This window comes from Bos javanicus, chromosome 27 (genome assembly GCF_032452875.1).
Source record: "Bos javanicus breed banteng chromosome 27, ARS-OSU_banteng_1.0, whole genome shotgun sequence".
Taxonomy (NCBI): Eukaryota; Metazoa; Chordata; class Mammalia; order Artiodactyla; family Bovidae; genus Bos; species Bos javanicus.
The window spans coordinates 19,199,274-19,212,021 of record NC_083894.1 but is presented as its reverse complement, the minus strand read 5'-3'; the positions used below and the strand labels follow the sequence as shown (position 1 = coordinate 19,212,021).

The 12,748-nt window shown below is 39.0% G+C and overlaps 1 protein-coding gene and 1 long non-coding RNA gene across 4 annotated transcripts in view; both read right to left on the bottom strand.

Annotated features, from left to right (window-relative positions):
* Window positions 1-12,748, bottom strand: part of LOC133239915 (uncharacterized) — a 415,759-nt gene that overhangs the window by 12,253 nt on the left and 390,758 nt on the right. The gene's annotated exons all lie outside the window — the stretch shown is intronic.
* Window positions 5,943-12,748, bottom strand: part of ASAH1 (N-acylsphingosine amidohydrolase 1) — a 31,432-nt gene continuing 24,626 nt past the window's right edge. For 2 of the 3 annotated variants that reach the window (XM_061404305.1, XM_061404306.1), the window contains 5 exons: window positions 12,634-12,715; window positions 8,678-8,809; window positions 8,452-8,575; window positions 7,988-8,044; window positions 5,943-6,497 (listed from right to left, as the gene is read on the bottom strand). In XM_061404305.1, the coding sequence (XP_061260289.1) occupies window positions 6,408-6,497; window positions 7,988-8,044; window positions 8,452-8,575; window positions 8,678-8,809; window positions 12,634-12,715 (485 nt within the window). In that variant the 3' untranslated portion in view covers window positions 5,943-6,407. The remainder of the gene's footprint in view (window positions 6,498-7,987; window positions 8,045-8,451; window positions 8,576-8,677; window positions 8,810-12,633; window positions 12,716-12,748) is intronic. The other variant, XM_061404307.1, reaches the window with a different exon arrangement.

Sequence of the window (12,748 nt, the reverse complement as noted above, 5' to 3'; positions counted from 1 at the left end):
CTTCACTTTCTGCCATAAGGGTGGTGTCATCCGCATATCTGAGGTTATTGATATTTCTCCTGGCAATCTTGATTCCAGCTTGTGCTTCTTCCAGCCCAGCGTTTCTCATGATGTACTCTGCATAGAAGTTAAATAAGCAGGGTGACAATATACAGCCTTGACGTACTCCTTTTCCTATTTGGAACCAGTCTGTTCCATGTCCAGTTCTAACTGTTGCTTCCTGACCTGCATATAGGTTTCTCAAGAGGCAGGTCAGGTGGTCTGGTATTCCCATTTCCTTCAGAATTTTCCACAGTTTCTTGTGATCCACACAGTCAAAGGCTTTGGCATAGTCAATAAAGCAGAAATAGGTATTTTTCTCGAACTCTCTTGCTTTTTCGATGATCCAGCAGATGTTGGCAATTTGATCTCTGCTTCCTTTGCCTTTTCTAAAACCTGCTTGAACATCTGGAAGTTCACGGTTCACGTATTGCTGAAGCCTGGCTTGGAGAATTTTGAGCATTTCTTTACTAGCGTGTGAGATGAGTGCAATTGTGTGGTGGTTTGAGCATTCTTTGGCATTGCCTTTCTTTGGGATTGGAATGAAAACTGACCTTTCCCAGTCCTGTGACCACTGCTGACTTTTCCAAATTTGTTGGCATATTGAGTGCAGCACTTTCACATCATCTTTCAGGATTTGAAATAGCTTAACTGGAATTCCATCGCCTCCACTTGACTTCACATTCCAGGATGTCTGGCTCTAGGTGAGTGATCACACCATCATGATTATCTGGGTCGTGAAGCTCTTCTTTGTACAGTTCTTCTGTGTATTCTCGGAGAAGGCAATGGCACCCCACTCCAGTACTCTTGCCTGGAAAATCCATAGACAGAGGAGCCTGGTAGGCTGCAGTCCATGGTGTCGCTAAGAGTTGGACACGACTGAGTGACTTCACTTTCACTTTTCTTTTTCATGTATTGGAGAAGGAAATGGCAACCCACTCCAGTATTCTTGCCTGGAGAATCCCAGGCGGAGCCTGGTGGGCTGCCGTTCGTGGGGTCACACAGAGTCGGACACGACTGAAGTGACTTAACATTAGCATCTGTATTCTTGCCACTTCTTAATATCTTCTGCTTCTGTTAGGTCCATACTGTTTCTGTCCTTTATCGAGCCCATCTTCTCATGAAATGTTCCCTTGGTATCTCTATAATTTTCTTGATGAGATCTCTAGTCTTTCCCATTCTGTTGTTTTCCTCTACTTCTTTTCATTGATACCTGAGGAAGGCTTTCTTATCTCTCCTTGCTATTCTTTGGAACTCTGCATTCAGATGCTTGTATCTTTGCTTTTCTCCTTTGCTTCTCTTCTTTTCACAGCTATTTGTAAGGCCTCCCCAGACAGCCATTTTGCTTTTTTGCATTTCTTTTCCATGGGGATGGTGTTGATCCCTGTCTCCTGTACAGTGTCATGAACCTCCGTCCATAGTTCATCAGGCACTCTATCAGATCTAGTCCCTTAAATCTATTTCTTACTTCCACTGTATAATCATGAGGGATTTGATTTAGGTCATACCTGAATGGTCTAGTGGTTTTCCCTACTTTCTTCAATTTAAGTCTGAATTTGGCAATAAGGAGTTCATGATCTGAGCCACAGTCAGCTCCCCATCTTGTTTTTGCTGACTGTATAGAGCTTCTCCACCTTTGGCTGCAAAGAATATAATCAATCTGATGTCGGTGTTGACCATCCGGTGATGTCCATGTGTAGAGTCTTCTCTTGTGTTGCTGGAAGAGGGTGTTTGCTATGACCAGTGCGTTGTCTTGGCAAAACTCTTATTAACCTTTGCCCTGCTTCATTCTGTACTCCAAGGCCAAATTTGCCTGTTACTCCAGGTGTTTCTTGACTTCCTACTTTTGCATTCCAGTCCCCTGTAATGAATAGGACATCTTTTTTGGGTGTTAGTTCTAAAAGGTCTTGTAGGTCTTCATAGAACCGTTCATCTTGAGCTTCTTCAGCGTTACTGGTTCAGACATAGGCTTGGATTACCGTGATATTGAATGGTTTGTCTTGGAAATGAACAGAGATCATTCTATCCTTTTTGAGACTGCATCCAAGCACTGCATTTCAGACTCTTTTTGTTGACCATGATGGCTACTCTATTTCTTCTGAGGGATTCCTGTCCATAGTAGTAGATACAATGGTCATCTGAGTTAAATTCACCCATTCCAGTCCATTTTAGTTTGCTGATTCCTAGAATGTTGACGTTCAGTTTCGCCATCTCCTGTTTGACCACTTCCAATTTACCTGGATTCATGGACCTGACATTCCAGGTTCCTATGCAATATTGCTCTTTACAGCATCGGACCTTGCTTCTATCACCAGTCATATCCACAACTGGGTATTGTTTTTGCTTTGGCTCCATCCCTTCATTCTTTCTGGAGTTATTTCTCCACTGATCTCCAGTAGCATATTGGGCACCTACTGACCCGGGAAGTTCCTCTTTTAGTATCCTATCATTTTGCCTTTTCATACTGTTCATGGGGTTCTCAAGGCAAGAATACTGAAGTGGTTTGCCATTCCCTTCTCCAGTGGACCAAATTCTGTCTTATTTTATTAATAAGGTTAAGGTTTTATCTGGGTTACCTAACCTTATTAATAAAATTTTAAAATTACTATTAAATCTTGTGGCCATATCTAAAGCAGAACATGAAAAGAGAAAACATTCTCTCTAAATAAATTTGTTGTTAATGTCATGATAAAAAATTGCACCTAGTTGTTTAAGCTGAACTCTTAAAATATTAACTGTAAAATCTGTTGTTCACAGTGCTACAAATTTTAAATGTTTTTTAATTTTAAGAGGGAAAAAGTAACTCTACCTGTAAACTAATGGAACTGTCAAAAATAAAATGATAAAAAATAGTTCAGTAAAATGTACACTTCTGTTTTCTGACTACCTTAGCAAAGCTGCAGTTTTTTTTTTTTTTTTTTTATTTCATGTATTTTACACAGAATAATACAACAAAGGATAATTGCTTTGGTTAAAATTCTTATAAATGACCTGAAAATTTATTAGCTCTTCTGTTTTTAATGGCAAATTTATCACTAAGTAGCTGAGTTTGAAAAAAAAAATTAAAAGCACTTCTATTCAACCCTTGAAATCTAGGATCTAGCTGTATAGTCTATCAATTCTATGATTTAAAAAAAGAAAATAGCTATAATCTTTTCTAAATAACCACCTATGATTAAAAAATCCTGGCATATTGATAGCTTTAAGGAGATGGTAGAAAAACATATTCCATATCAGATTGCTTTGGCCATGGCAGATTTTCTACATGGAAATGATTTGAAAACTAGAAATTTTTACTGGTTTCCAAGACAACAGTCTTGTTCAGTACTTATTGATTTGTTATAGATTCCCTTATTATTTTGGTTATAAAACAGCCAAACCTCATTCCTTGGTCTGTGGTTGCCCTAAACATTTGGCAAATATCAAAGATCTTCCATTGGGCCTTGATTTCTTCTTATTTAAATACAGGGAAAGTAATTGGCAGAGCAAAGACTAGAAGCCGAGTCTCGTAATGCCCAGGGACGCCCCTTCCCCTACATGACATAATCACTCACTGGCAATGAGAGTTATTGCCAACTCTCAATGGCAGTAGTTTCAATATTGAAACTATTACATATATAATAAGAACTCAGTATCCTTAAAGGCAAACAGCAGTGAAAATTTGACTCATTCCATGTAGCAACTGTAAATTAACAGGAAAAAAATATAAAATTTTCTGTAGTTCAGACAATAAACTTAATTCTCTACTGATAATGTCAGGGCGAGCCAGTGATTAAGTGTTAGTTACACAATGAAATACTTATTCTCAGTAACTGAAATGAAAAGTCTTACTTATTCCATTTGGTGATATGGTCCGTTGTAGCTTGAGTACATGAAAAACAAACTGTTACTAGCATCAAGGTTTTCTTCTTGGTCATTGATCCTGCAAGTGATGAGGTTGCACTTAATCCACAAACACCTGGGCGTACGTGGTCTTGGACTCGACTTGTTAGAATTCCTATCTCTTATCATTATACTTTGAAATAATTCTATCAACCCCGTTTCATATCTTATCTATATGTGGGAGCTGAAATTATTTAGCCCAATGGCCTACTGTAGGGCGTAACTTGAATTAACTATGTTTTCCTGAGATTGATATAGTGTTGATATTGAACTTAGGAGTTAGGTGTTTTCAAAACATATTTACGGCCTGTGTGTAAGATATACATGTTATCCAGGTATTATATGTGTATACCTATTTGCAACTGACAGGCTGTTTCGAGGCATCTGAGCTACTGCCATAATTGCTTTTAACAATGCACGTTAATTTGCTTCGTGCAAACTGAGTGTCATCATTATTTTAACTATTAAGAAAATGTTTGATTAGATTCATCCACTTACATCTGTGAATAAAGAAAACTACAAAAAAAAAAAAAAAAGAAAACTACAACAGTTCTGACATTTCCAACAGCACCTGGATATCAACTGCTCCCTAACTGCCTTCTAACCTGAGATGCAGTTTAAGTCTGGATTCATAAAGCTAGAGGAAACCTTGGGGGGAAACTGGGTTTAAACCCTTACCTGACCAAGGCAGGTCAGAGGGGGCAGAAAGGAGTGGTGGCTTGCCCCAGGGCGCACCACTGAGTGATCAAGAGCCAGAGTCAGGCCTCCAGGTTTCCATCCAGAGCTCTGTGATGCTGCTTTCCCCTTTTCTCAGGTCGTGGCACACAGAGAAAATGACATTGTTTTAAGACACGCTGAGGTAAACTGCAGGGGACATAGGACTTCATGAAAAATTCATGACAGTTTCTATTAAAAAATTATGAAATGTGTAAATTACAGAGGATCTTTAAAAATCAAATCCTGTTTTTAACACAAAACCTCTTGTAATTCTCCTTGCTTCATCACTGCAGTTTGGTGGAAGCACCTCCTGTGTCGGAGAAGCTGCCTTTGGACACCTACACTCTAGGTTGATAACCACTGAATTACAATGAGTCATGTAAGACTGTGATCACTTAGTCATAAGTTCAATAACCCACTTACATAACCCTATAATGTTAATTCAAATATACTCAGCTTGGATTTCTCTATAGCCACCACCCTCAAACTGACACTTAACATATACACTGAATCAGCGTACATGACTGCTGACTGATACTTCTTCCAGTGACTACTGAATGTCACGAAGACAGTTGACATTACACAGAAATGAAGTGGCTACAGTCTAGCCCAGCTGGCATACATTTCAAAATTGATTATGAAAATATGAAAGGTTAACAAGTTCTATTAGCACTTATAAATAGATTGATTTCTGTAAAACATTTTTAGTAATTTACATTTTAAAATATACATACTGAGCACAAGGACAAACTAAAAAAATGTATTCGATGATACTTATGAAGAGTTAAGTAACGGTTCATCTCCTATTTTCCATTTGTCTTTGACCTGCTTACTATTGATTCACAGAAACTGGGACTGTTTTTGAAATTTAATAACTTTCTGGGGTTAGCTGGAGGCTAGTTATGAAAAAGGAAACACCTCAATTCTGAGTATAAAAGCTGCCTTGCTTGCATACTGGTTACTTCAAGAACCCCAAAAGGTACTACTTGTGCATGCTAAGTCTCTTCGGTTGTGTCTGACTCTTTGTGACCCTATGGACCATAACCTGCCAGGCTCCTCTGTCCATGGGATTCTCCAGGCAGGAATACTGGAATGGGTTGCCATGCCCTCCTTCAGGGGACTTTCCCAACCCAGTGATTGAACCCGCATCTCAATGTCTCCTGCATTGGCAGGTGGGTTCTTTACGATTAGTGCCACCTTCTATTCAGAATCAATGTGATGTTCATGAAGAGAAACATACAGCTGAATGCCTGTCTCATCCCCATCCCGTTAAAATTAGTGAAATACACAGCTGTCACAGCAGAGACAATAGTGTATTGACTTTAATAGTAGTTAGAGCCAGGAGGAAAAGACAAAAACATACCACAAATACAAAGATAAAAGTGAAAAACTGAGTAATGGCTATTTAACTTACTCACATAGAGGTACAGGATTCAGTGCTTACAGAGAATCTTGGCTTTATTCCCTGGAGGGTCCCACCACATTTTTAGTTGCCTATCCCCGCCTCCAAATGTCAGACCAAAATGAATCACAGTAAACTCTGGATGACTGCTGTACTTCACTGAAAGAAGTTATTTGTTACACGGCAATCACCTACATTATGGCAAAAACAGCCTGTGACCTATAAACATACTCAGCAGGACAAGCTCACGCCTCAAAGAGAAACTGCCCTGAGTCTCTGGAAGGAGATCGGACGCCACTCCACTCAGCCCCACGTGAGCTCCGGTCCCGACGTCATAGAGGGCACGTCCTGTAGGCCAGGTGTGTGCTCACCACCCTATGCAGGGGTCTGGGCAGTCCCGCAGGTACGTCTCAAATTGATCTTTGGTAACATCTATCAAGACTGTGTACACCGTCAGCTGAAAGAAAAGTCAACTTTTACTTTAAGGATGTTTTTAGTTCTAAGATGACCCTACTTGTATTAGCATTTTTTATGGAACTGCTTATGAAGTTTCTTAACATTAAATTTGTTGTTGTCCAATCGCTGAGTTGTGCCTGAAATCTTTGCAGCCCCATGGACTGCAGCACGCCAGGGTTCCCATCGTGGATTATATATATGTGTGTGTGTGTATGTGTAAAGACACAAAACAAAAGATCCACATAATAATGAAAACAACTGACTTCAATAGAACCATTACCACGCTATAAACAGGTATGGGAGAGAATGTTCAGTTCTTTACAAGGTCTTAATTCTGTGCCATATACTGCTTCACAATGCTTTAAGGCTCACTTAATGCTCCTCAGTGCATACTTTGCAAAGACCAGTGGTGTACTGTGGAGAATAGAGTGTAGCTTTGGCTTTCCTTATCCTGGAAGCATTTCTCAAGCAGTGAGGAAAACTATGCAGACACGCAGGTTAGAAGGTACACACCCAACTCACCAAGAATCTGTAAGTAACCCAACTGTGAACTCAAGCAAAGACAGCGTGGGCAAAATGAGACATTAGGGTCGGTGGGCAGAGGGAAAGCTTCCCTCAGAAGCCAGGTTCTCATGGAGGCACACTGATCTTGTTGCTGCTAATTCGCTTCAGTCATGTCCGACTCTGTGCGACCCCATAGACGGCAGCCCACCAGGCTCCCCGTCCCTGGGATTCTCCAGGCAAGAATACTGGAGTGGGTTGCCATTTCCTTCTGCAATGCAGGAAAGTGAAAGTGAAGTCGCTCAGTCATGTCTGACTCTTAGCGACCTCATGGACTGCAGCCTACCAGGCTCCTCTGTCCATGGGATTTTCCAGGCAAGAGTACTGGAGTGGGGTGCCATTGCCTTCTCTGACACTGATCTTAGGGTTTAGCAAAAGGCGGCAAGGAACAAATGGGAAAAATCAGAGGAATCAGAAACATGCAAGAGGGGGGCTATTAGCAAACTGGATGATCAGAAGACTTTTGCATATTTTAGCTAAAGAGTAGGGAAAAGGCTGTACTAACGTTTAAGAAAAAAACCTAATCCACTAAGAAAGCTGTCTAAAAATAGACTTCAGACTTTCTTTTGTCTAGTATTAGGTGTTAGTTGCAGCATACAGCATTGAATTCCTCATGGATGGAGAAGTCACTAATAACATGCTAAATTCAATCCAAATGCCATGTAAGTAAAGCTGGAAATAATATTCTGACCAAACTGGATATCAAGCTGCAGTGACTAACTTCTTTGTCACACCCCAAGAGTTATGGTTTTGGTCACACAAAAACATTTTAAAAAGCAGCCTTAAGCCAAACATGACTTGGAATTCTAGCTCTGATTGATCCAAGACAAAGGGGAAAGATAAAACATGGGATCAAATTCTTTTCCTAAAATCAAAAATACATATATATATACACACACACACATATGTACATATATTGAAAAAAAATACCTTGTTGAGGATAGGTTTTGTTGACAAGACATCATATATGGTTGCAAATGAGATATTCTAAAACACAAAAATAGTTATATTTAGTACATTAAATGCAGATGTTGGCAGCTTTATCCACACAAATGGGTCATTAGACCAAGATATTCTTCAATCAACCTCCCCTAACCCCCATGAAAGAATTTCCCTTGGGTCACTGTTCAGGTGATGATTCTAATATAGCATGCTTGCTTTCTTTCTCTTCCTTCCTTCTTGGATTCCTGAGATTCAACTCCACAGAGTGGTGTCCACCACTAACAAGGGAAAAGTACAGCGAAATTTTGCTCTTTATGTTAAAAACTCAGTGGAAACTGTCCAGAGACAATGACTGTTAGGAGGTTTATAAATTCTTAAAGGCCAATGAAAAATGTTAGAATGGAGATAATCTTTAGTAGTCACCATTTCTCTATATGACACTGGGAATGTACCTCTTGGGTTGTCTGGTTCAGACACATCTTCGCAGGTGTTCTGCGATCATCAAGGAAGAAGGGATTTTTCCATCGGTCATAATTTGTTTGTACCACATACCATCTACCGTGCTTGGGGTCGAGTCTAGATACAAAGAGAGATTTCTCCTAGGCTTCACACCTTAAATCCACACATGTCTGTCTATGCTTTAGTTTCTGCTTGTTTTGCTTGAGCAAATGTACTTACTCATATATATCCAGAGACTGTTTTCTGTCTCGTGTAATCACACAACCCTCCCCAGACTGGTTGCCTCCCAGGATAAAGTATGCTGGGGCCAATATCTTGGTTTTGGTCAATATATTCTTGGTTTCTTCATAACTACAAAGAAACATTTAGAACAAAGGAAAAACTTTTAGTTGACCTGAAATGGAAATTTTTAGCTGTGGAAACTAAGGGAAAACATCTGAGGAACATGTTTTTCTAAAAAGAATAGTGAACAATGGCTCAGGGAGAAAACTGTCCTTCGCTCCTCACAGTGAAACAGTGACATCAAATGTGAAGGACAAACGAAATGATCATCATCTACCCTTACAGTCTATATACCTTTCACTCAACAACAGAACTAGGGAAAATAATATAAATTATTTTATTACTTGAAAATCAGAGCTATGAAAAATGGAAATGGATTTTCAAAGAAGACTACTAAATTGTATGCCCTGGAAATCAAGACTAATGCCCATTTATTTTAGGTCATTTGCATGGTAGTACTGGCTAAAGGCAGTTTTGCTACTACCAGATTTATGTAACAGCACAGAATATAACTTCTAGGTTAACAGGTATTACAATTTAAATGAAGATTTTGTTACACAAAATTCTTTTTTGTATGGGTGGGGGATTGTTTGCATACCAAGAAAACTTCATAGATGCCCTTCACAGATACACTGCTGCTGCTGCTAAGGTGCTGCAGTCGTGTCCGACTCTGTGCGACCCCATAGACGGCAGCCCACCAGGCTCCTCCATCCCTGGGATTCTCCAGGCAAGAATACTGGAGTGGGTTGCCATTCCCTTCTCCAATGCATGCATGCATGCTAAGTCGCTTCAGTCGTGTCCGACTCTGTACGACCCTATGGACAGCAGTCCACCAGGCTCCTCTGTCCACAGGATTCTCTAGGCAAGGGTACTGGAGTGGGTTGCCATTTTTTCTTGCTATAAACACACACACACACACACAAACATGCAGAATTCCATGTTAGTGTCAAAGGTTCACCTAAGAAATTCTGAAATAGTTTCTCAATGGAAGATAAAGCTCAGAAGTATTTTAATATTAGTACTTTAAGAGAAACTACTTTAAAAGGTTCATGTACCATGATGCAAAGATGGTTTCAACATCCACAAACTAATCAACTTTATACACCCATTAAGCAATGAAGGATAGATGAATGGATGAAGAAGTTGTGGTACATACATACAATGGAATATTATTCAGCCATAAAAAAGAATGAATTTGAGTCAGTTATAGTGAAGTGGATGAACCCAGAGCCTGTTACACAGAGTGAAGTAGGTCAGAGAAAAACAAATACTGTATATTAACACACATGTGGCAGAGAGATGGCACTGATGAACCCATCTGCAGGGAGGGAGGGAGACAGGCACAGAGCATGAACCTGTGGACACAGTGAGGGGAGGACAAAGTGCGACATGCAGAAAGTAGCATCGACATATACACACTGCCACCTGCAAAGTGGAAGCTGGGGAGAAGCTGCCGTGTAACAGCGAGCCCGGTGTGGTGCTCTCTGACGACTTAGGTTGGGGGAGGAGAGGGAGGTTCAAGAGGGAGATGATACATGTATAATGAAGGCTGAACTGCATTGTCATATGGCAGAAAAAAACTATAAAGCAATTCCAATTAAAGAATAAAAAAATAAAAGATAAAAATATGACCTTAACAGATGCATTTGACAAAATTCAACATCTCAAAAAAGTGTGTGCAGAGGGAACATACCTTAACATAATTAAGGGCCATATAAGAGAAGCTCACCATTAACATTATACTCAATAGTGAAAAGTTAAAACTTTTTCCTCTAAGATTAGGAACAAGACAAACTTGTCCACTCTCACCATTTTTATTCAATATAGTATTGGTAGTATTAGCCAGAATAATCAGGCAAGAAAAAGAAATAAAAGGTATCCAAATCAGAAAGGAAGAAGTGAAATTGTCACTATTTGCAGATGATATAATACTATAATACTCTCCACGAAAAAAACTTTTAGGAATAATAAATTCAGTAAAGTTTCAGGACATGAAATCAGTATACAACAATCAGTTGTGGTTCCATACACTAGTAACATGATGAGAAAGAGAAATTAAGAAAATCGTCCCATTTGCAATCACATCCAAAAGAATAAAATACACGGAAATAAATTTAACCAATGCGTGAAAAACCTGTACACTGAAAACTATAAGACACTGATGAAAGAAGTAGAAGATGCAAAAAACCAAAGATATTCCATGGTCATGGACTGGAAGAATTAATGTTAAAATGTCCATACTACCCCAAAGAAATCTACACAGATTCACTGCAACCTCTCTTAAATTCTAAAGGCATTTTTCACAGAAATAGAACAAACAATCATAAAATCTGTATGGAATAACAAAGGCCATGAATAGCCAAAGCAATCTTGAAAAAGAAGAACATCTATATTTCAAACTGTATTACAAAGCCACAGTAATCAAAACCATGCTGCTGGCATAAAAAAACGATCAGTGAAAGAGAATAAACAGCCCATAATTTATGAAAAAGGAACCAGGAATACACACTGGGGAAGAACAATCTCTTCAAAAGACGGTATATGGGAAACTGGACAGCTACATGCAAAAGGATGAAACCAAACCACTGTCTCACACCATACACAAAAATAAAAATGCATTAAAGATTTAAACGTTAAGATCTGAAATCATAAAACTCTTAAAAGAAAAACAGGTAATAACGCTCCTTGACATGACGGCAATAAGTTCTAGATCTGACACACAGACAAAGGTAACAAAGACAAAAATAAACAAGTAGGACAATGTCAAACTAAAAAACTTCTACACAACAGATAAAACCTTCAACAAAATGAAAAGGCAACCTACTGAACTGGATAAAATATCTGTAACTCATACATCCGATAAGGATTTAATATCCAAAGTATATATAGAACTGACACAACTCAATAGCAAAAAACAGACAATCTGATTAAAAAACAGACAGAGGGTCTGAACAGACATTTTTCCAAGGATGAGATACAGGTGGCTAACAGGTGCATGAGAAGGTGGGAAATGCAAACCAAAGCAAGGATAAGGATCATCTCACACCTGTCAGACTGGCTATTATCAAAAAGACAAGAGATAAGTGCTGGCCAAGACGTGGAGAAAAGGGAACCCTGTGACATTTGGTGGAATGTAAATTGGTGCAGTCACTACGGAACCACCAGTATGGAGGTTCCTCAAAAAACTAAAATTACCACACAACCCGGCAATCCCACTTCTAAGTAATGATCTGAGGACATGAAAACACTAACTCTAAAAGATACTCGCACCCCCATATTAACTGCAGCATTATTTACCATAAGCCAAGTTATGGAAACAACCTAAGGAAGGATGAATGGATAAAGAAAATGCGGTATATATACCACAGAATATTATTTAACCATAAAAAAGAATGAAATCTTGCCATTTGTGACAACATGGATGGGCCTTGAAGGCATTTTGCTAAATTAAATAAAGACAAATACCATGTGATCACACTTAGAAGTAGAATCTACAACAAAACATTTAAAAATTCACAGGTATAGAGAACAACCTGGTAGCTGACAGAGGTGGGGCAGGGTGGTGAGAGGTGGGTGAAGGGGATCAAAAGGTACAAAATTCCAGGATAAAATCAGTCCTGAGGGTGCCATGTACATCACAGTGACTACAGTTAATAATACTGTACTGCATATTTGAAAGTTTCATAGAGAATAAACCTAAAAATTTCTCATCACAAGGAAAAAAATCGTAACTGTGTGGTGACAGATGTTAACTAGACTTATTGTGATCATTATGCCATATATACAAATATCTAAACATTTTGTAGCATGCTTCTTATACTAATATGTCAATTATACCTCAAGGAAAAATATAAAAATAAAAAATCTGATAATAAAGCAACTAAACAGATTACCTTGTGCTATTTTCTAGAACTGATCTAATGATAAACCCTACCCACTGGGCATCTTTCTTTCCCAAAATCCATTCCATGACACCTGGAAGAGATAAAACACACACAGTGTCACAGG